General features: G+C 35.3%; 4 protein-coding genes across 5 annotated transcripts; 3 read left to right on the top strand and 1 right to left on the bottom strand.

Moving 5' to 3' along the window:
* The first annotated feature begins 11 nt into the window (after positions 1-11).
* On the top strand, positions 12-3,524 carry LOC116293581 (tyrosine-protein kinase Src42A). Its single transcript, XM_031701025.2, has 2 exons — positions 12-660; positions 1,427-3,524. Exons 1-2 carry the CDS (start codon positions 290-292, stop codon positions 2,577-2,579), a joined length of 1,524 nt encoding a protein of 507 aa, XP_031556885.1. The 5' UTR covers positions 12-289; the 3' UTR covers positions 2,580-3,524.
* A 1,007-nt stretch (positions 3,525-4,531) lies between these two features.
* Positions 4,532-12,092, bottom strand: LOC116293580 (tyrosine-protein kinase Src42A). The gene is made up of 4 exons (XM_031701024.2): positions 11,574-12,092; positions 10,331-10,610; positions 9,172-9,855; positions 4,532-8,350 (listed from the first exon to the last, which is right to left on the bottom strand). The coding sequence occupies exons 1-4, from the start codon at positions 11,939-11,941 to the stop codon at positions 8,159-8,161; spliced, it is 1,524 nt and encodes a 507-aa protein (XP_031556884.1). The 5' UTR covers positions 11,942-12,092; the 3' UTR covers positions 4,532-8,158.
* Positions 12,093-12,578: 486 nt separating this feature from the next.
* LOC116293579 (tyrosine-protein kinase STK) lies at positions 12,579-19,464 on the top strand. The gene is made up of 4 exons (XM_031701023.2): positions 12,579-13,158; positions 14,291-14,816; positions 16,266-16,918; positions 17,297-19,464. The coding sequence occupies exons 1-3, from the start codon at positions 12,734-12,736 to the stop codon at positions 16,893-16,895; spliced, it is 1,581 nt and encodes a 526-aa protein (XP_031556883.2). The 5' UTR covers positions 12,579-12,733; the 3' UTR covers positions 16,896-16,918; positions 17,297-19,464.
* A 1,388-nt stretch (positions 19,465-20,852) lies between these two features.
* On the top strand, positions 20,853-24,287 carry LOC116293561 (uncharacterized). 2 transcript variants are annotated; one of them, XR_016120146.1, is made up of 4 exons: positions 20,853-22,253; positions 22,732-22,826; positions 22,905-22,984; positions 24,009-24,287. XR_016120146.1 is itself a non-coding variant. In XM_089032216.1 (3 exons), exons 1-3 carry the CDS (start codon positions 22,814-22,816, stop codon positions 24,081-24,083), a joined length of 168 nt encoding a protein of 55 aa, XP_088888342.1. In that variant the 5' UTR covers positions 20,853-22,813; the 3' UTR covers positions 24,084-24,287. The 2 variants fall into 2 exon arrangements, 1 of the variants encoding a protein (XP_088888342.1); XM_089032216.1 differs by having other exon boundaries at positions 20,853-22,826.
* Positions 24,288-24,791: the final 504 nt, after the last annotated feature.

The raw sequence follows: 24,791 nt of genomic DNA, 5'->3' as shown, positions 1-24,791 counted from the left end.
CCTCAGTGACAAAATTATTCGAGCGCTGAGAATAAAGTGAAAGGTTTCTTCAAAGCTCTGCAAATAAGCTTGACGGGGATAAATCCTTTAGCCTTTTATAGATTTTCTGTTTCACATTTGAAAGGTAGATAGATAAGTTATCGTAATTTGGGTGTCTTGGAGACTTTCTGGTTTAAATCACGGACTGAATTTACTGGTCTTTGTTGGACATTGGGATTGAAGGAAGATGACTTGTATACCAAGCCAAACGTAGCGTTTGTTTAGTGTGAAGCCTTTCTTTCTTTACATCATGGGCTGCATTCAGAGCACGAGGAGAAGAGAATTACAGAAAAGGAAGCCAGTTATTAAGCTAGACGATGTCCAAAATCAACCCCGAGACGAGATAAATAGCAGAGAAGAAGGAAAAGATAGAAAAAGATTCGAAGTTGTACCCCCAGTACCGACCAGTCTTCCTCCACCAGAACGAAAAGTTTTTATTGCTTTGTACGATTATGAAGCGAGAACTGCCGAAGATTTGAGCTTCAAGAAGGGAGATAAATTAGAAGTAGTTAACGATACAGATGGTGGAGATTGGTGGCAAGCAAGATCTTTAGTTTCTAATGGAGTTGGTTATATTCCGAGTAATTATGTTGCTCCTCAAACATCCCTAAGAAGAGAAGAGTAAGTTAAACGCAAAAAAATATATTTTAAAAATTAAACATTCCCATCGAGAGTTTGATTGGAATGAGACACACTTGTGGCACGAGAAATCTTTCAACGCGTAGTTTTGATGAGCTACGGGTTTTGAATATTATATCTGTCAGGTTTAGGACGCTGTATTTTGATTGAAAATACACTTATCGCCATTTTCAAACTCGGTTGTCAAACGTTCTTGACAGGAGACAGACATATGTGGTTGGATTAGTGGGGATATTTGCATTAGATGTTTATTTGATTCTTTGAACTTCTCACTTGGAGGCTTTTGACGTCTTCCTATCAGACTGATTACTGTGTATTAACCGTGAGATTTTTTGACTATTTGTGATTAGCTTAAATTCTAGACCACTTTTTACGTGATATATTTCAAGTAATGAACGTCAATATAAGTGCGAAAAAGGCTTCGAACGTGTCCAGAACTTGTTTTCCGGGTGCATAAGGGCATTTCTGATCTCATTGTTTGGCATTTCCTTTCATGACAAGAAATTCCACGAATATCTGTTTCTATCTGATATGAAGCTGATGTTGAAGTTCAAAGAAAGGTGTTGAATTTAGGAACAATTTATTTACTTAGCATCCTTTTCTAGCCAGTAATTTAGATGCACACAATCAAACGAGTCATTTTTGCTTTCTCATGTATAATAAATAAAGCATCATCTTGAAAAACGTATGAATACATTACAGTTTAATTAAATTTTCTGTTTCTAATGAAATTTTCTTTTGGTTTCAGCTGGTATTTTGGACCAATCCGACGAGTTGATGCTGAGAAAATGTTGTTGATGCATGGAGAGAGTGGTGCTTTCCTTATTCGTGAGAGCGAGAGCAAACCAGGAGATTATTCTATGTCAATACGAGATGGTGATAACATTAAACATTATAGAATTCGTACTCTTGATAGTGGTGGATTTTTCATAGCACATCGGTCTCAGTTCCAAACACTGGGAGAACTGGTTGAACACTATCAAAAAGATGCTGATGGTCTTGTTATTCGACTGAAGGATCCATGCCCAGCAATTGAATTACCCACCATCCCTGATCTATCTTATAACACCAAGGATCAATGGGAAATTCCAAGAGAGTCCATACGTCTGATCTCCAAACTTGGCCAGGGTCAGTTTGGAGAAGTTTGGGAGGGGCTTTGGAACAACACGACTCCCGTGGCTGTAAAGACACTACGAACAGGGACAATGTCTCCATCAGCTTTCCTTGCTGAGGCACAGATTATGAAAAGACTTAGACATCCTAAGCTGGTCCAGTTATATGCTGTTTGTACAAAAGAGGAGCCTATTTATATTGTTACTGAACTAATGGAAGGGGGTAGTTTACTTGATTACTTAAAAGGACCTGGAAGAGCATTACAACTACCTCAACTTATCGACATGGGAGCACAGATTGCCGCTGGTATGGCATATCTTGAAATCAACAACTATATCCACCGGGATTTGGCGGCTAGAAACATTCTAGTAGGTGATAAAAATATCGTAAAAATAGCCGACTTTGGACTGTCAAGACTGATTGATGAGGGAGAGTATACCGCTAGGGCTGGTGCTAAGTTCCCTATCAAGTGGACGGCACCAGAAGCAGCGCTGTACAATAAATTTACTATCAAATCCGATGTCTGGGCATTTGGCATTCTTTTGTCAGAATTAGTTACCTATGGACGTATTCCTTACCCAGGAATGGGTAATGCTGAGGTTTTAGCACAAGTTGAGAGGGCATATCGCATGCCGTGCCCTGTCAATTGTCCAGGACAGCTTTACCAAATTATGCTGGATTGCTGGAAACAAAATGCAGAGGAAAGACCAACATTTGAAACACTTCAATGGCGGCTCGAAGATTTCTTTGCTATGGATACTACAAATTATGCTGAGTATAAGGATTAAGAACAAACTTCGCACTAAAGTTATTGTAGCAACATTATTTATATTAAAAGTCTGAGAAATTGTTTTATTTGCTTCAAAGTGTATAGAATTTGTATTTTGTTCCTAATTATTTTTAGTTATTACAGATGTAAATATTTTAGATAGAATTAGGGTTCTTTGTACATAAATCCTAACATCCTTCTGAAAACTTCTAAAGTCTCTCTCGTGTAAAGTTCCAGAACATTCCCATTCTTTTCGTATAGAATAGTGTTGAAATCTAAGATATTCTTTACGAAATATAATTTAAGTCGTGTGCGCTGCATAAAAATTCGAAATTCTAGTACTCAATTTTTCTGGATGTCTTTTTGTTGTCTTAAGTTTTAACCTAGTTAGCCAACATTGTTTTTATATCAACCACAGTGGCAATGAATGATATTTATCAATAACCAGTTGAATAACTTTGCCTAGCCTACTAGCCAACTTTTTTGCACAATATCAAAATGAAGTTGGCGTGATTAAGTAAAGGATCAAACATTAGGGTGAGCGCATTCTTAAAAGTAAAGTCCGAGGCCTTTATTTTTAAGAATGCCCTTGCCTATTTGTTTGTTAACCAGCCCCAATCCGTGATTTAGGAACAATTGATTGCGATTTCATATTGATTTGATATGAATCTCCCCGGGACAGGTCTCTGTTCTTGAAAATAGACCTGTACCAGGACGTTATTGAGGATAACTACCGCATTACACAATAGGATTGGGGTGTGGCTGGTGAATAAGAAAACATCTTTATAATTTTAAAGCTTTTCTGTCTTGTTGCCAGGAACATTGCTAGTATTATAAACAACTCGCTTCAGAATTCAAAGATCAGTTTTACTTCACATTGTATCATGGTTACCAGGATCTGATGATTATAATAAGGACATTGCTTTTTAATACACATTCGTTATATTAAAATATCGTCACTATATCATGATTGTTTTTTTTATGGATTACTTGTTGGTAAGTGCTCGTACAAATATTGAAGCTTAAGAAGCAGATGTCATGAACATATGCTCCTATTTAAAAAAAGATTTGGAAGCCAAAGGAGGTAGGCAATAGCTCATTTCAGGGTTATAGACATACCACCAAATATGAATTAGAATGCACAATGGTGTGTTTTCTCCAGCTCAAGACAAAGCATTTACACAAATCACTTACACCTGTAGCCTGGAAAAAGGAAGGAAAGAGAAAAATTGGGTGGGATGATTTCAATTTGTGTGTTGCCTCATTTTCACACTTGCCTTGTTCTCCTGGCAGACGCCTCGATGTCGACGATAGCTTGATAGAAAACCTAGACTTGGGCTAGCATCTGTAGCCCAAGTAATAATCAAGGTGTTCAAAGTATTCTTTACTACAAATAACACTGGATGTCTCAATACCTTTCTATGTTTTGTTTGCATAATACTTTGTAATTACGAAGTGCATTATAAATGATAAGATACATATCATTCCAGTTTTGCTTGGATCATCAAATGACCTACCCTATCATTTTATTGCCTTTCACTCCAGCAGTTTTTTTTTTTCCTTTTTCTTTTTTGTGGGTAATATTATATAACTAGAGTGACCACAGTAAATCTGTGAAACTTTAGTAATACTAAAGAGCACAATTTCATTCAAATTCATTGTTTTCTATTGTTTAATTAGCACTATTTTGTACTATTTAGTTTAGTGTTTCACAGATTAATTGTTTGCACTCTAGTACATAAGGGTTAGTGTAGTGGTTTACCTCTTGCTGTGGTCTAGTCTGGGTTTGAGCCCTGGGTTCTAGGTTTGAGTTTATTTGATGTGTTTTTCCCTCCCTTGCAATGAGGGTTTTTCTCCAGGTTCTCTGGTTTTCCTCCCTCCATAAAAATCTACAAGTGAGTTGAGTGTTGTATATAATGCAGATGTAACGCATGTGAAGTGAAAATAAATTGTATTGATGACAAATGCAACTTTCAATAAATCCATTTTATTTACATTCTAAAATTTAGTACAAAAATATTTTACTTCAAGTGATTAATTTGATAACTAACAAATGTAGCTAATTCCCCAAACTACAATACTCTATCATAAATGCCTCGTAATCTGAATTGCTAATGTGTTCAACTCATACACTTATTTCAATAAAGTTAGTCACCAAAAACCTAGAAAGCTGAGATCACTGAGCATCATGGGAAACTTTTCATATCAAAAAAGCATATATATACAAAGCTTTTTTAATACAAACTGCAGCTCGATGATGCTCAGAAGAGATGAGACTGTAACCGGTAAAAGATTCGCAAGTCCATGAACAGTTATCAAGCGGTTGAACGTGTAAAATGAATCTACCCATAATCTTTGTAGGCCTCAGCTTTATAGCTTTTCAGGTGACTAACTTTATTGAAATAAGTGTATACACAGAACATGTTCAAAACTATCAGGAAAACCCTATTAGGCCATATTTGCATGATCACCATTTACCACAACTACCTGTAATTCTTATCAAAAGTGTTTTGTGAGGTGTAGAAAAATGACAATATTGGTGCTAAGCAATTTAGAAAAGTATAGTGGTGCACAATAATGTTTTGGTAGTTGTGGCGGTACAGAGAGTATTTTTTTGTATGATAGTCACTTTGTAATGAAATGGCAATCAATTGGAAGCATATTATTGCAGAACCAATTATGCCACACAATTAACTCTGTGGTGGGAAATTCAAGCAGGATGCTTCGGCATGGCAATGTCATATTTATTGCACCCACATCTATACACTCAGTGAAATTTTTACAGTATTCAGACAAAAACTACTCCAATGCTGTCACAAATGAAAAAAGGGAACTAGAATGACAGAAGAGATTGGAGAGAAGGCAGTCCATTTCCCACTCCATATATATATCCTTCTTGACTAGAAGAATAGTCAGCCACATTTCATGAACCAATGGAAATTAGTTATAGATTTTAAAATTAACAACAACACTGGCTTGTTTAAACATATTTTTATAATCTCAAATCTAAACTAATCATCTGGGTCCTGTGGTACGAAGCCTGGATAGTGCTAAACATTGGATTAATCTTATCCACTGGATAAAATAATGTTTTGGATTACAGCATCAACGTATCCACTGGATAAGGAATTCTCCGCTGGATAGCACTATCCAGGCTTTGTACAACTGGGCCTTTTATTAAACCAATAAAAATTCAATGAATATCTATAAAAACATATAGTTAGATAACCATGTAAAACAATCATTTGCCCATGAATATAATTGTATATATATATATATACACTTAACCAAAAAAATTCTGTAACTTTAGTCTTTTATTCTCGAGAGATGAAACAATAGAAAAACAAAAGATATATATATATATATGTAAAGTTGCAGAATTTTTTTGGTTAGGTGTATGTATATATATATATATATATATATATATATATATATATATACACACACACTTGATTGCAGAAAGGTTGTAGTAAACATTTATACAAATACCTAATTTATTCAGTATATTTAATGATATGCAAAACAGAAAACTCGCTTTATTGATTATTTGTTTCATTCAATGAATGTCAAAATATTTTATTCTCGTGTTTTACCTCCTACAGATCATAAATCAATTGGTTTTGAGGATTAAAAAAGTAAAATTGCAATATGCATCTCATTAGGTATTTGTATAAATGTATACTACAACGTTTCTGCAATCGAGTGTATATATATATATATACATATATGTATATATACATACAATGATATATCATATAGCTTTAGAATTGATACAAATGTTGACTGAATGTTCAATTAACCAATGGTAACATTTGTTAAAATTAAATTAGTTGGAACAAATGATTTGCTTTTCATGAGTGACCAACATTATGGAAGGTTGTCAACAGTAACAACAACAGCTGCATTGCATGTAGTTGCCTTCTTTTGGCTACATGCATAACTTCCAGATAATTTATAAAAAGAGTATGATAATTTCCAAGTGCGTACATTCTTTCCATTTTGCATTGGTTTGCCTTTCTAAATATTATCTGTATTACTTGCAATATTATTCACGAGTGATTTTCATAAACCCGTGAAATAAATGTTAGCGTAATAATCATCAATACAAACTAGCACAAGTTATTACCCATTAGACTTTAAACAACGAAGCAATAAAAATACAGTCAATAAACTTTCACTGTTATATTTAGTTGTGTCACTAATAACCACTATTACACATTAATATGCATTAATATGAGTTAATAGCTAAATTTTGTTTCACGGGTTTATGAAAAGCACTCTAATAGAATTGCATAATAATTACTTGCTTTTTTACTACAAAAAGTATAAAATATTATTCATATTAGAATTTGATTTACACATGCAAGCTTCTAGCAATAACAATTTTGTCATCGCATCAGCAAAGGATTTTGTACAAAGTATGTTAATTTTTGGTAAAAATATATTGCCCATTCATTAGTAACATATCATTTTTCAAGTATTCATTAAATGACTTTTGGTATCAATACCAATAACAGTACTTTAGTAATGACCCAATTTATTTTTGTAAATGATATAAAACTATCTTGTACGGAAGGCTTTCATGACAAGCTAGGAAACTCCAAAGTTTTAGAATATTGTATTAAAAGAGAATTCATTTCTCAAAGGTGAAAATCTCTATTGTTTATTTGTCATGAATGTTCAACAATATGGTAGTCATGATGCAACTATGCACAATTTAGCTATCTATTACCAATATTGTATAGATTGTATGGCCGAGCTAGACTTAGCATACAGGCCATTGTAATAGTCCAAAAACGTGACAAATAATTGACGTGGAAATAATTAAAGATCTAATTCTACATCATAATGCTAAACAAAATATTAAAATATATGTATATTAATTAATAGTCTATAACAATGCTGAAAAAAATTCACTCCACCCATCTCATAACCATGTGACCATACAAAACCAATCAAATTACAAAGTTGTACCTCAAAAGATTTGATTGGCAGATGCCAAAAATCCAACCTTGAGAACATTTTTGCTTATCATGTGTCACATCATTATAATATGGATGTAAAATTATTTTGGTATTGTGAATAATACTCCATTTTACAGTTCAATTCAGTGACCACGAATAATAGTTCCTAGCCGAGGCTGGAGTTTCCGCACATGATAAACTATAGTTTTGCTATGCGCGAAAACTCCAGTATTGAGCACCGTATCTCAAAGATTCATTTATTCGTTGATCTGATCAGCTTGTCAACCTTTAGAACCAATTAGCTATTTTTTAATTATTACATCAAATGTAATAATTAAATGATGAAAAATTATATTCTCAGTACGATACTGGTGAATATGAATGATTTGAAAAGTGCTTAATTTATTTTCATTATATAGTATGTAAAATTGCTTAATTTTGATTACTGGTATTAGTTTGTTACTAACCTTTTCCCTGCATCTATCTAGAGTGAGCTTGATGAGTGTATTTATAACAAACCATTTGCATTGAAATAATACAACGTTTTCTTCCTCCATTCGTTATTTAAAATATTTGATCCTAACAAGGATAAAATAACCCAAATATAAGGATACATTTATATCTCAACCCTGATTTAAGATTGGTCCAATTCTTTGTACTGTGTTGGGTCAGACTGGAAGAACTCCTCAAGTTGCCATTGTAGAGTCTCAAAGGTTGGTCGAGCCATTTCATCCTTTTTCCAACAATCTTTCATGATATCGTAAAGCCTTTCTGGGCAGTTGGCAGGTCTTGGCATTCGGTAACCACGTTCAACTTGTTCAACAACCTAAAACAAAGAAAGATTGAACAAATCAAATGTCAATAAAATCAACAATTATTTATTCAATACGTTTAGCCGAAAGCTTGCAGCAGCTTATAGTACAGTCTCCCACCAACCAATGAGAAGTTCAAGCCTCCATTGGCAGATTTCATTTTCAACTGAAGTGCATACACGTGTGAGTTTAGTTTGTTTGATGTGTAGTTCTCTTGCTTGCCAAGAGGGTTTTCTCCACAGGTACTCCCATTTCTCTTCCTACGTAAAACTCAACAAGTAGCCAACATCAACAGTGTTAGTGGGTGTAGAACAAACTTCATGGAAGAGCACCTTATGGGGATTACTGGCTGCAAAACATTTATAAAATATTTATATACTTTCTTTATGCATGTATTACCTAATTCACCCAGCTTTTAGTATAAGGACACTTTCTCTGATCCCTTTTGTATGTGTCACATTATAAGGGTTACACCCATGTACAGCCTCCATCAACACTCAATGCCAAATTGGACACAAAAGATGTGTATATATAACAGATCATCAAATTTATTATGATACACTCAACGAAATTACTCAATTCTGATTGGACAAGAGGAGTACAATTAAATCCCAAATTGTACTCTGTAGAGTCTAAAATGTGTATTATAAACAAAGAATCATACAATCTTCTTGTACAATTCAGAATTTATAGATACTCATGATGTTTTGAAAGTTCTCAAATTGGACTTGCCTAAAGGCTCATCCAATTTTGAAAGCTTTCAAAACATCACTCGTACTTATAAATTCTGAATTTTACTCCAGATCATGTGATTTCTTTTTTTTTTAAATCTGACCTCTCTATTGGCCATTCCTGGGTATGGTATTCGTCCATAAGTCACAAGCTCTGTGAGAAGAATTCCAAATGACCAAACGTCTGACTTGATAGAAAACTGTCCTTTTAGGCAGGCCTCTGGAGCTGTCCACTTGATAGGGAATTTGGCACCCTCTTGAGCACAGTAGATATCCTCGTCGATCAGTCGAGAGAGACCAAAGTCAGCAACCTTCACATTATTGTTATTACCAACAAGAATGTTCCTTGCAGCAAGATCTCTGTGAACATAGCCATATTTCTCAAGGAAGGCCATACCCTCAGCTATCTGTGCTCCCATGTCAATGAGGATATTTATCTGAAGAGCTCGCCCATCATCACTGCGAAGGTACTCCAAAAGAGCTCCTTTGGGCATCAGCTCGGTGACAATGTAAATTGGCTCATCTCGTGAGCAAACAGCATATAGCTGAACAAGCCGTTGGTGGATGAGTTTTTTCATGATTTCAGCTTCGGCAAGGAAGGCTTCTGGCCTCATCGTTCCCTCTTTGAGTGTCTTAACTGCAACAGGAGTAGTCTCATTCCAAATACCTTGCCATACCTCTCCAAAGTTTCCAGCTCCAAGTCTTTTTGTCAATTGAAGTGATTCCCTTGCTATCTCCCACTGGTCGGCTGTGTTGTATGAAAGACCCATAGTTTGTGGTTTCTCAATCTAAAGATTTCAATGTCAACAAATATCAATATCATTTGTTATGATTACAAGTGTGTATAATTTACGATCTGCTTCACTTTAGCCAACCCCTCTTCCAACATCTAATTATTAATTTGTACAAAACCAATTTGACAGGAAAGAATATATACCAACTTTGGTGATTTTGCCACCCCCTCCCCTACAAAACTAATCCTTGAAAGGAAATGTTGTTAACTAGCTTTGTTTATAAGCTTATCTTCACTGGATAAACGAATACATTGTACACATATATATCTTGAATATTATCTAGAATTAAAACGATCCACTAACAATTATTTGATTGTAACATTAAAATCATTCTTAATGAAAATTTTATTGTTTTATCGCCAGCTTTTTATACAAAGAGATTTGTTTGGCTAATTTATCATGTCTTTAAAAAATCTTTACAGAAATCTATAACATTTTAAAGCCCTTTTCACTACTTTCCCCAACTTACCCTTTCGCATGGTTTCTTGAGCAAGCCACAAAGTCCATCAGACTTTTCATGATAGTGATCCACTAGTTCATTCAGAGTACTAAACACATTAGCACGAGCTATGAAGAACCCTCCATCATCACTCTTACGGATACGATAATGCTTAATCTGGTTACCATCTCGCATGGACAAGGCAAACAATCCTTTGCTGCTGTCTCTTATTAAGAAGGCGCCGTCTTCATTTTGTTCGGCAAGCAGGATTTTTTCTGCTTCTGGTCGCTTAATCACACCATAGTACCAACTGCAAACATCACAAGAATATATTTCAGGCTTTTTATATGCATCTACATGACATGATGATCATCAAAGGAGGCTAATGAGAAATCTTATGAATACTAGCAATATTAGCTGCAATAACATAACATGCAAATGAACATTTAAAACCAATTGAATAAATATTCTACTTGGCTTTAGATTGCAGTTAGTGTGAAAACTAATATTTTGAGCCATTTTGAGTCAAAACCCTATACAATATTCGACATAAGAATAATTTGCAAGTAAATGTGAAATGGAATTTGGATGACCAAGATTCTTTTACTTCTTTCAGCCAACAGTATTACAGACTGTAAGTAGATTATGGAACAACAATGACCCTTTGTTTGACAATAACAAATACTTAATCTTTAGTTTCATTAAATAATTTGATCTGCAGAAACCAGTCTTATTTTTAATATCAAATTTTCAAATCAGCAACAAATAAAGTTTGCATTGACAAAATTGGATCTTCCTTCCATCGAACGTTTCAGCGTACTTTCAGCTGAGATCCTGCCAAGAAAATATTGGCTGAGAATAATAAATTTCGAAGTGAAATATTTCTTTTAGTAAGATAGCTGGAACGAGAGAGGATATTGTGCAACTTGGAGGAACGACATTTCCGGGTTGTGGATCTTTATCCTCTTGTGAATAAACTTACATTTTATCGAAATCACAGCTAATTATCTATCAAACTTGAGACCAGTTACCGCGTAAATCAACTATTAATAGAAATGAATTGCAAAGTAGCTTTCCTTTCGTAGGATTTTTACTTGTAGACGGTAGAATATTTGGAAAATACAAGAGAAAAATGAAAGACAGTAATATTTGATGCGAATGATTGCCGTTGTGTTTAATGACGGCGTCCCAAACTCATCCTTGTATTGCTCGATGTAGTGTTTGTTTAAGAGGGGTTTTGTTTTGTATTGGTTTGAATTCTTATTAAACTTACGCCTCAGCTTCTAAGGTTGCCATCGGAGCCACATAATTGCTTGGAATGAAACCTTCAGCTCCGGTTTCTTTCGACTTCGCCCGCCACCAATCTGCTCCTAAATCTTCAACATTCACTTCGAGGATTTCGCCTTTTTTAAAACTCAGATCTTCGTGTGTCCTCTCGTCGTAGTCGTACAAAGCTAAGTACATAGCTGTCTTTGGAGAAGGAGGTTCTGGTTCTGGAGGAATAGGTAGTTGAACGGGTTGAGGATTTGGAGTGTAACGCTTACTTTCCACAATAATTTCATTCTCATCGATGGGTTTGTTTTCGTTTCCGCTGTCTTCTTTTGGGACTGCGCTACTCTTCTTCGACAAGCACTTCCCCATGAGTCTTGTAGTGTTGTGATTCAAGAATAAAGCCTTATTACTGGGTAGAATTTAAGAATTAGTCCCGAAAGATTTCCTTCATTCCTTCGTTATTTGATGTTTGACTTTCTGTTCGAACACCTTCCGGGATTGCGCTGAGCCCACAGTCCCTGCAAAACTTTCCTTAAAGTAGGCCTCTTATTGGCTAAAAGTTTAGAGTTACAGTATGACATTAACCATGGAAATAACTCAATCTGCAATATCCAATCAGTTTGATTGTTATATTGAGCTTTCACTTAAAGCGAGATTAATCAACTTGATCCCCAAGCTCACCGCGGCTGACGCTCAAGCGGCAAATAATTAACGTACAACCTACTTAGAAACGTTATTCCTATTGGTTAAGATAAAAACGTAATGATTTAGGCTTATATTAGTAAAAAATTAATTGTCTTCATAGAAATGATTTTGGTGATGACTAAAACCTTTGTCAATGCGTAGAAGTCAACACCAATGGCTTAAAAAACTTACAATTAAAAAGGTTGTTATTCAATGTAATGTTTATTGTTATCCAATAAATTGCTTTGTTCTAATTATGTTATACAGAAGTAGGTAATTTTCTGATACCCAATCTCTCCGCGTACTTTGTCGGAATGAGGGAATGGTGTTCAGTCCCTCCCGATACTGCTTCCTCCTCCCTCAAACTCTCTTCTTGTCGATCTTTTAGCCTTATTTTCGAGTGTCTAGAGACCCTTTCAACCACAATAATAACTCAAATAAAGACCTTCAAGGTGAGGTCTTACCTTTAAAGCAGCCATGGGTTGCTGCTGCGGGAAGCCACGTGCTAAATACGAGACAAAAAGAGAGCCGGACCAGCAGAAGCCTGGCGGTCAAGTCGTTGACGGTGGCGGTGGCTACAACCCTTCAATTGGAGGCTACAATCAAGGTCCAAATACAGCGAACCGAACTAACGGAATGCACTTTCAGTCCAGTTCAGGAATAATGCAGCCATCATCCTTCCCAGGAATGATGCAACAGCAAAAAGCAACGAATATTTATGTGGCTCTTTACGATTATGACGCGCGAACGAACGAAGACTTGAGCTTCAGAAAAGGCGAGCGCCTTCAAGTTGTTGATAACACTGATGGAGATTGGTGGCTTGCTAGGTCGCTAACTACTCAAAGAGAAGGTTATATTCCTAGCAACTATGTTGCTCAAGAGCAGAGTATTAAATCTCAGGAGTAAGTAGACTTCAAAGAAATATGGTTTCCGCTTTTATGTTATTATGAAACTTTGAACTCACGCTCCACTTTCGGCATACACATTCGTGCACATTCGACTATTTCGCAAGTCCTTAAACAACCAAGGTTTTAATCTTAATTTAGAAATATAAATATTAGCTTTTTACTATTTATTAATTCCGGTGCTTTGTATAACACAGATTTTAGCTCAAGCGTTTTAGATCAGTTTAAAAATTTTGGCATTCAAAACAAGATGATCGTTTGACGTTGAAACTTTTCACTTTCTACACTTTTTATCATATCTGATTTCGAATTCGTACTATGTTATTGGAAAATTTAATCGCTTGAGTACCGTAAATAAAAACTAAACCCTATGGAGAACCACACTTATGGATTTTGTTGAGATTTAGCAAGTTTTTTTTGAGATCTTGTTTTATTTATTAGTATGGTTTCGATTCGCTGGCGAATACTTCAAGCACAAATAATATTGACTAAAGAATGCATTCGTTCTTGCTACTTCCGGGCTTAAAAATCGTCCTAAAATTTGTCCTAAAAAATATTAGGAAGCATGTTTTACAGAGGATTCTAAAATATACCCCTTCAATTACTTGTAACCGCATTTTTGAGATTTTGAACTTTGATTTTTGAGAATCTTTGTAATGGAATACTAGTACTAATTGTCTTGTGTCAAATCCTTCAAAGTGAAAGTCGTCTTATAAAAGACTATTGTATGAAGATTGTGGTAACTTCGCCGTTATTTCGATCTCACTTTGTGGTGCTTACTTTTGAGCAATTGCAGTTTTAGTTTCTTACTTTTAAAGTTTATAAAAGTCCTTATTATTTACTTAATACAATTTCATTTGGTAGTTCATTTTGATAATTAATTTTTATTTTTGATTTTGACATTTAACCTGTCATATCTAATCGTTATTAATATTGAAGACAAAATTAGGATCAATTTTTAAAATATACCAAAGTTAATATATTTTTGTATTTTATATATTTTTTCCTTTTGAAACAATTTGTGAGTAAATTAGCATCCATAATTAAATTATGTCATAAATTTTATGATAACAATGGGGTGGAATTGTCATTTTGTTGGTGATTAAATCCTCATTTTATTTTTCTCTAGTTGGTTTTTCGGGAAAATAAAACGAGTTGATGCAGAGAAAAAATTACTTGCTCCCGGGAATCCTAAAGGAACTTTCTTGATTCGTGATTCTGAGACGCAACCTGGGAATTATTCACTGTCAGTCCGAGATGGTGATAATGTCAAGCACTACCGAATACGCAAGCTAGATTCTGGTGGATATTACATAACTACTCGAGCACCATTCAGTACTTTGATAGAACTTGTAGAGCATTACATTACTGATGCCGATGGATTATGTTGTATGCTTTCACAACCATGCCCAGGCGAAAAACCTATCACTTCAGGTTTGTCACATAATACTAAAGATGCCTGGGAGATTCCAAGAGAATCTCTTCGATTGGAGCGAAAGCTTGGACAGGGTCAGTTTGGAGAAGTTTGGTCTGGTGTTTGGAACAACACCACTCCTGTTGCTATCAAGACATTACGAGTTGGGACCATGTCACCGCAAGCTTTCTTGACTGAGGCACAGATTATGAAGAAATTACGGCATGCAAATCTGATTCAGGTTTGTGAAATAAGTTTTATAATGAGCTGTTTATTAAATGTCACAAACTTAATAACGCTTTGACATACTTGTCAATGAATTTCAAAACATTTGTTTTTTCAAAAATACACGAATATTTATTGTAGAAGTCTTGTTTTATTTGAATGCCCTAACATATTTTAACTTAAATGTGCATTATAAATATATGACTATTTAATGTGTTCATTGATTTTTAATTTATTATAATGATATAAATAAGAAAGTATTTGAGATGCGCTTATAGTATAATATAGTAACAAAAATTTTATAATTAACTTTTTATAAGCTTCAGTGCATGTCTGATATCTTGCTGTGATTTCCAGTTACACTTGACCAACTGAGACCTAAATCACAAGCGAAAAATTGAGTTTTGGTGGACGTCAATCAAAAGGGTTTCTTAAACGTGTCTAAGGATTCTGACTCTGGATTTCAAATGCTTAACTGCAAAGCTATCGATACTGACTTATCTGATCTTGAAGAAACTCAAATCATAGTCATAGTGATAGCTTTGCAGTCAAGTGTTTGAGATTTGTAACCAGAATCCTGTGACATTTTTGAGAAAATATATTCATTATTGAGAAATTTACATCAACGAGAAGCATGAGGTAAGGGCAACGGTTTTTACACATTTGCATTTGTTCATGTGAGTATTTAAACCAGTCCTGGGGTAGAAACCAATCAAAATGATAGAAACCTTTTTGATTCACGTCCGCCCAAACTCAATTTTCATTTGTGATGAAGGTCTAGTTGGTCAAGTTTGACTGAGAATTGCAGTATACTTCTGAATTAATGTCAAAGAGCACGTTACATCAAGTGTTACGCAGAAAGAAGGGTACAGAAAGAAGATTAGCAAACGAATTCATTGTCAAAGATGTTTTACCACACATGATGTGTTTGTAATATGATTGAAAATGTTGGTAGAAGGCTACCATTGTGAGTTAATTAGGGTAACTAGCCATGCAACAGTACCACTATAGAGCATCTGGCATTACAGTATATCCTTGCATTCTCTTAATTTGGGTGTTATAGTGCGACTACACCAACCAAGGCCAACCCGACAAATTTTCATACAAAATAGCTAATCACGATTGAGTATTTTTAAACGTTAGAATCTGTACAAATTTACCTATTTTCTTCTTAAAAGTCATATATATTACTTTATATGAGTGCGTGTATGATCAGAAGTGAACAAGAAACAGTTTAAAACCCAGAATTCACGAATTCATCTGTTATGCAGCGTTAATATTGTGATTTGTGAATTTGATTTAAGATTTGTTTTGTTAGCCTTGGTTGATGTAGTCAGACTTTAATTGTATTCTGTGAAGTCTCCATTTTATGATACAAATATATCAGCTCTGAAAAAGGGCTTATTAACATTATTAATTTTCATTACTTTATCCTATTTAACATCTAACGAAAATATGTTTGCAGTTATATGCCGTCTGCACCCAAGAAGAACCAATATACATTGTAACAGAGTTAATGAAGCATGGCAGTTTACTGGATTACTTAGTAAAAGGTGAAGGGCAACACCTCCAGTTACCTGCCCTCATCGACATGGCTGCACAGATCGCTGCTGGTATGGCATACCTGGAAAAGATGAACTACATCCACAGAGATCTTGCTGCTCGTAATATTCTTGTTGGCGACGGTAATATCTGTAAAGTTGCTGATTTCGGCTTGGCGAGGCTGATAGAAGATGATGAGTATAATCCACATCAAGGAGCCAAGTTCCCGATTAAGTGGACAGCACCAGAAGCTGCTCTCTACAATCGCTTCACCATCAAATCTGATGTCTGGTCCTTCGGCGTGCTTTTGACAGAGCTGGTAACTTATGGTCGAATACCTTACCCAGGGATGACTAATGCCGAGGTACTGGCCCAAGTAGAGCGGGGTTACAGAATGCCAAAACCACCCAATGCAACAGATCCATTATATGAAATTATGATATCTTGTTGGAATAAAAATGAACTTGATCGACCGACATTTGAATACCTTCAGTCTGTACTAGAGGATTACCTAGTAGCAACAGAGCCAAGCTACAGAGACGTTGCATCTTAGGAGACTAACATAAAATTAATGTGGTAAGTTCTAAGAAATCCTCATGGATATAGACCACAACCGTCAAAGTATTGCATAAGCCAGTTTCCAATTCAGTAAAATTATACATTTATATACTCTTATCTCAGAAATTCACATCTTCAATATAGGTTTTACCAGGTTTTTTTTTTTTCTTCTTTTTTTTGTTTTTTTGTTTTGTTTTGTTTTTTGAGGGACCATTATTTATCATGTGTTCAAAAAGAATGAGGCCAATTTAAGGGGAATCAATGCCAATCCCATTCATATCAATGTCATATTTTTCCTCTTGCAGCAAAATTTATTCCATGGTTTATTCTTATTGTAGACTAACATTGGAATCGTATCATTGTGCTATTACTGAATTTTCTGTATTTTTCCAATAGAGTCAAATCAAGTAGTAATACCAGTAGCCATGGTAACAGCTTGTAGAGAGATTGGTAACATACAGTAACTTTTAATCGCTGTACAATTATTTTTCATTGCGCACCACCCTGAGCTGCACTAAAATTTTACTTATACTATAGTCCACAAGGTATACTTTTTTAACTTAAATATTTTATGTGATTTTTATATGTTAATTTAATATAGGACTAAATGATAAAGTGTTTTATCAAGAGCAGGTTTTATTTGATTGAGAATAATAGTGTTGCAGCACATGGCTTGTCTATTTTTACAATCACTTAAAGCCTGCTCTGTGTGCACATAGTTTTTATTGTAAGATTAGAAAAGATAGTCAGTTTGTGCAAAACTTTCCTGGAATCTATCCAAAAGACCCATATCAATTATTGTTTGCCACTCTAATCATTAATCAAGACAAAATTTGAAACAGCAAAAATCAGCATTAGAGTACACCAAATCAAAATATGATGACTAATTTGAATGACTATTGTTATGGACTGACAAGCCTTGAGTTCACGTGGAAACAAAAATGTTTTCACGTGTATGAGAGGCCAGTCAGTTCAGAGCAATATTAGTTATCTAAATTGGCCGTCATAGTTTGGTTTGGTGTATAACATCAATCAGATAAATTGTTGGGGTAGGTTCTCATGTACTTTTATGTACTCTACCAATGTTTTGATAGACAGTAGTCTACTGCGGTACACCTGTCACGACCTTAGTTGATAAGCTGGTAGCAATAAAAGGATTTTGATAAATTGTTTTGATAGATAATCATAAAAAGTGACATTTAGTTTTTTTTATTTTGAGCTCAAGGGATTTTTGTGCTTTCTTGCTTCGGCAATCCAGAACCTTTTCTCCTTTGTTTCCTATTTCAAACCATATCATCATCGCAAAAATAAAACATTTTTCATTCATAATAATTTGTTTTATAAAGCATTACCTGAAAAAGAGATATAATACTCAAGGGAAGTAAATGTGATCTGAAATGTTGTTAGATTGCATTATCCTTTATTGCTGCACAAACTTTTTTATCTTTGCTTTTCTTACTTTTCTATTAAGTTTTTTTTAATTATTGATTCCAAAAGAAGAAAAAACAAAAACGAAAAAATAAAACGTTTTTTTTTTTTTGGCTTCTTTTGACCCAAACATTGATCTATATTTTTCATTTGTATATATCTACACTTTGAACTTACTTTCTATATTTACTTATTGCATAGTTCCAGAAAATATCCATGCCCCACCCATGGAGGAAATTGGAAATTCTGTAGGGGAGGGGAGTCAGAGAAAGAACAAAATTACAGAGTTTGTATGGACGAAGTTCCTTGAGGTAGGGGCTTCCTTTTACAAATTCCCTCCATGGTGGGAGTATGGATATTTTCTGAAACTACACAATGCATAAAGTAGTTGGCATTAAACATTCTTAATGGGGCGATAACAATGAGTTTATTTCTGTATGATTAGCATGTTAATTATAGTATGATGATAGTGGGGTTCCATGAAATATACTCACCTTTCCTCTCCCCTGCAATGAGGATGGATTCAATTATTTCCATGACAGCATTACCCAGTTCCATGGATCACAAATAACATCAAAATTATCATCTATGGAATCTGTATAGGTTTCCCATTACTGGTTGAATAAAACTTTTTTGAAAAACTTAAAAATACACCCTATTTGTTTTGAGGACAGTACCTAGTGTTTCCCGTTTAGACCACATGTCATTCCCTTGAATATACGATTCAGAAAATTGAATGAATTTCTTACACAAAGGAATAATACTCAAGGGAATAACACAATGCGGAAAAGGAAAATAAGAAATTTAGTTTATTGTTAGAGGATGTCATTGTGTGACAGTACTTGCCCATCGTTGCAGACTGACAAAAAGTTTGAGATTTTTTCAGCTGATTTCAAAAAATTGAGAAACAAGAAAAAAGGATTGGTTAACTTGGTAGGGATGGTTGGACATGACAGACCATTACTATCATTAGATAGATAAATTGTATTTCATTTGATTATTGTAAAGACTAGATCTCGACCAATCATTAAAACTCCAAGAGTTGAACAGCCTAGATCTATGACAGCACTGTTAGTCATTAATTCACTATTTTTGTAAAAAATTCTTATCTTTCAATAAAATCGCTTCTAGCCAAACGTGTAGTGGATTGCTTTTAACCCCCTCCCCTCCCTCTCCCCTTCCCCTCCCTCTCCCCCTCCCCCTCCCCCCTAATCCTAGCCAGTCACAGCGAGGGACTAGTATCCAGGACTGCTCTTCGTTGTGAAAGATTTTCCAACTTCAAAGTAAAATCCCGTGCGCAAAAAAAGCTTTATTTCGATTTTTGTTTTAAACTCCTTTTTTTCTTATTTTCATTTCTTTCCATTTTTTTAAAATTAATATTTCATATTAACTTGAAAATCAGGAAATTTTTCCAGTCCCATTTCTTTCTCAGGCTAATGACGACGTAGTTTAGCCTCGTACCCAGCCTATTCTTTGTCAGCTTCCAAAACCAAATTTAAAATGGCATAGCCTGGCTCAATTTCACAATCGTTTCATTAAAAAAATTAAATTACCCTTCACGTCGTCATAGATTTTACCATAACTTAGAAATTTCTCGCGCGCTGATTGGCATAGAACTATTGTCGAATACGACAACCACGCGCACTGAGCGAGCGGATAAAACTACTTGTCTTTTTGTTCAATTTTTTCGACTTTGTTATGATAAAAAACAAATCAAAGTCAGTTTTCTTTGGGTCTGTACTGTAATCGAACATAAAATGACGTCAAAAATGATCTAAACTTTGCAGTGAAACCACTCGCTGTGCTTGTGGTTCCATTTGAGTTTGGATCATTTTTGACGTTGCCCGAGCTGCTATGACGTCACGTCTATAGACCCCTCGATTTACTTCCATAGACCGATCGATTCATCAAAATCGAGGTTTGGTCCATTCTCGTACCCAGAGCTCATACGAGAATGGGTAGAGAATAGCCTGGGGACGAGGCTAGAGAGAGTCATCCGGTCAGCGTCACCTATAACGCATGCAACCTAAAGCTGAAAAGCCCCACGAGGAAGTGATCGATAATGTATGTATATACGTATGCAAGCTCGTTGCCGGGGCAACAAGAGTTCCCAAAAATTGCCTTAACTTATGCGCATGCGCAAGGGGAAATTAGCTAAATTGATCGCTGACAATTGGAGTTTTTTTAATTTTTTTTAGAACTAATATTTCAACTTGTTTTCAAGCTTGCCATATCATAGTATTTATAGTGATTAAAATTTGAACATATTGGAGAATTTAATTATTTTAGCAGATTTAAAGCTAGGAAATCAAAATAACTATTTCTCACTGGGAAGAGTCAGCGAAGACTAAACAATCCGAAACGGAATAACAGTAGTTGCTATTACGAACGAAGTGCATATTTTTTATAACAAGTGTATATGAACAACAGATAGATGTCAGTTGGCCTAGCAACTCGGACGACGTCAATATACAGCTAGCGAAGTCGAATATATCATATTGAAAATTAGATGCAAATCGGAAGATCTGAAGCAGCATACGACGATGGACTAGCAAAAGCTTGGCAAAAGTAATCTTATTTCATCGCAAAAATGATTCAATTCAATCGGTCTGAGAAAAGTCTTGGAAATAGACGATGTTCAACAGACAAACGTCGCCTGATGGAAGGGATCCGTATAGTACTTTTTAATTAGTTTTGGGATTAGATTTTATGTCCATCCGTACTTAGTAACTACCGTTTCTTAGGATGTTCAAAAAAAAAAAGACAACCGAATCGTCGGCGAAACAGTTTCACGTAAAGTCTCTACTCTTTCATGAACTTTCGTCTGATACCGTCAACTAGAATTAAGCTAGCATTTTCTTGGATGACGCAAAATCGACTTTCAGTTAGTGTACATCAACGAACTTCTGACATCAACCAATAGCTTTTTTAAAGTGCTCCGTTTGCCATCTGCGCTGAGCAGAAGCAAAAAGAACAAGAAGGAAAGAATACGTGGAAAGAGAAGTATATAGTAATTAAGTTGAAGGAAAAAAGAAAAAGAAGGAAGGCAAGTATTGGTATACACAAAAAAGAAGAAGAAGACTAGAAGAAAAAAAAAAGCGAAAAAGAAAAAGAAAGAAAGAAAAGAAAAATCAAAGAATAAAAGGAAGAGACAAACAAAACAAAACAAAAAAACAAAGTACCTACCTTAAAAAAAGATCTACTTTAAAGAAGTTATATGAGATTTTTCACATTTTCGCGTATGTAATTTCTTTTTTAGAGCGGATCTCGTCGGAACAATTTGTATCTAGCTGGACTGAATGAATTCACTGCACTGACTGGTCTTGTACTCGAAATGAAAGTGTACGGCAGAATTCGAAGATGATTTATGTAGGGATAGAAGTTCGACACAAAAAATATTTTTTAAAGTCTGGTTCTCGCTTTAGTGCTATTCTCACTATGGGACGAAGCGGCGCAAGCGAAAGAGGACCCAAGAGTAAGGAAGATTCTTTTCTTTTCTTTTCTTTTTTTCGCTTGTACTTGTGCTTGTGCTTGCGTCGCTAACGAGAACAAGGCCACTTGGTCCGAGAAACAAAGATGTACATCGTAAAACCAGCAAAATGCGAATCGTACACAGATCGTGTTATCGAGACATCTTCGTCAATGCTATAGAGGGAGAAAGAAGTGAAAGTGTACTGTGGATGGCTAACAGAAAGACGAACGTGAGGATCACCAAGTCGAGGAAAAGTTCCATCATGTGTCAACGAGAGGAAGGGAACTTCGCGATGAAGGCCTTAACCAAACTTATAAACTGGGAACTGGGAACTAGATGCCATGCACGCACAATCACATATGATCAACGCCCCGCACCCGCTTCGCCATCCTCGTATACTATACGTGACGGTCTCTCAACTCGCATTGATATCAAAAGGGTTCTTTTAAACCGGTAAGCTTTTCAAAAAAAGTTTTATCATCATACTAAACGAAAATCACTATACAGATGTTTTTTTTAGCATTTTTGTGCAATCTCTTAATATTGTTTTCATGTGGATTCGATAATTTCAAAATGATAAGAAATGTACGTACTACGGAACAAAACGAGTCTTAAAAATGCTACTGGTTTAGGTTGAATAGCTGAATATGCTATGATAACGCACAATCAGGAAATGTTCTTGCATGTCTAAACTTCTTATTACAAACTACAAAAGTGCAGTTTGCATGGCTCCTTTCTTAAATTTTAACGTCGTTCAATTTTTTGTTGTTGATATCGTTACTAGCCTCATCTCACCTCACTGCATGGCAAAGTCAAATTTCAGTTAATCGAGAATAGGAGGACTGAGGTTACTTAGATTCTGATAATCTTCAAACACTGATGAATCCCTCCTTGTAAATACTAACTACTGAATGTTGTTGTACCATCATAGCTCTCTCGTTTAGAATCTAAATTATGGAGAACCTTCCACGGGATGGCTATACATTGCGTGGACACGTGGTGCAGACAGAAACATGTCCAATTCAGGTACGTTACTCGTTTCATGTCTTCCCCTTGAAAGAAATAAAGCAACTTTGAAACGTTTTTGTTGTTTCAATTCTACAGAACGACAGGGAGATTTCCACTGTTGTTTATACTACATCTCGCGTGGGCACGTGTTGATGCAGCCAGAAACATGTCCAAATGTAAGTTACTCGTTTCATATCTGCTTTCTCTTGAAAAAAAGGCAAAAAATGAAATGTTCAATGAATTCGACATATTGATCATACAAAGTAGGAAGTATTCAAAGTCTTCTGACTGATATAGACTTCTTGCAGTGATAAAAAAAGACCAGGAATGCCTGGCATATTTGGAGGACTAAGGCGTGACCATGAATGAAACGAGGGGTCTATTGCAATGAGAAGACACCAAAAAACTGCAACATTTATTGAAAGTCTAATAATTAGCATCACAAAGCTGTTGGCAATATTAACTTAGAAACTCGTAAAGCAAAATACTTTATTTTGCATGTATAACTCACACTGAAAAGGTATTTTAGGCGTTCATAATTTGACGGTTCTTCTTTATTGGGTTAATTCCAAGAATGCATGATATTCGTGATTAATGGATCAGACAGTTTTATAAGCGGTCTTCCATGCAGTATATACATCTTGTCCCATGCAAAACAACTACACTATGGCTATATATTTATCTGTTTTTATGGTAATAACACTGGCGAGGATTACGAGGCATTTCCCTTCACATGGCATCCACAATTAATAAAGTTTTCCTTCGAGAATTCAATATGTTAATTAGCCGTCCTCTGATTTTGATGGAAAAGGGCTGGGATCATGCTAGCTCACCGTACCTTTTTTGGGCATTTTCAAAATTTCTGACAAGCATTGCTATATATGGGAGTACCCCACGGGTTTTAAGGGCTCGATCTGAGAAATAGCCGCCGTGCCCTGAGTTGATCAACCCAGAGGTTGTTTCAGGGCTTTAAATGAATTTGAAATGGTATTCTGGCCAACTCTTTGATCTTCAGTGTAGGACATAGCAACAGAAACAATAGTGGATCGCTTTAAATCTCTCTTGCACTTATATGGCTTTTTAGCATTTTTGGCATCTAAGATGAAATTGTGGAATGTACGTTCATTCTCATTCACAATTCCATTATTTATTTTATTCAAACTGATAATCTTTTGTATTTGGTTCTTTACCATTTCACAGGACGATCAGCAAAGAATCGACGCAGTACGTGCTGTTGACAATAATCTAAATGATTATATTAGGGACGAGTTGTAATCGTAAGAGTCAGACCGCACCAAGCCTGAAGTCATTGAATTGTTATGTACAAGTTCCAAGATGGCGACCATCGTTTTTGTAGAAACTTTCGGGTCGCAGCATTTTCTTTTCTTTAATAGAAACAAATAGTTATAAAAATATATTGTCTTACTATTCTCCTGAGCTAGCCAATACAAATTTCGATAAAAAAGAAAATTCGCGTGTGACGCATTTTGTTAGTAATATTAAATGACTCCATTGTGCAAAGTACCTATCCAAAGTAGTTTCCTCTCACCCCATTTTCCTGATATTTTAAATATAAAACTTCGCTAATCATCCTATATCGAGTAAAATTAGAAAAGTTCTACATCGATTTAATTATTTTCAAATTTGAAAAAAGAATTGAAAAAATAGGAGCAAAAGCCTAAAAAGCGTGTAATATTTAGGTCACCCATCCAGGTACTAACCCTCCTTAGACGGGCTTGACTCAGTATCTCAGTATCCGTACTGGACCACGGTTCCATAAAATTAGCATAACAACAGCCTTGAAAACAATGCACCGAATAGACTAGACTTTTTAACATTATACTTTCAACCGATTTCGTGCGTGGCAGAGATGCAAGGGATTAGCCGATATGGTCTGGGGGCCGGCTGGTCTCTCCCCTGATGCTTCGGCTAGAACATTTTCTTGCGTAATTCGTACACCCAAGGGCAGAAGGATTTAATCGC

Source organism: Actinia tenebrosa, unplaced genomic scaffold (genome assembly GCF_029948245.1).
Source record: "Actinia tenebrosa isolate PJP-AT-01 unplaced genomic scaffold, QUT_ActTen_1.0 PGA_scaffold1__47_contigs__length_23844297, whole genome shotgun sequence".
Lineage (NCBI taxonomy): Eukaryota > Metazoa > Cnidaria > Anthozoa > Actiniaria > Actiniidae > Actinia > Actinia tenebrosa.
The sequence above is the reverse complement of the archived record's forward strand: the minus strand, read 5'-3'. Positions and strand labels throughout refer to the sequence as shown.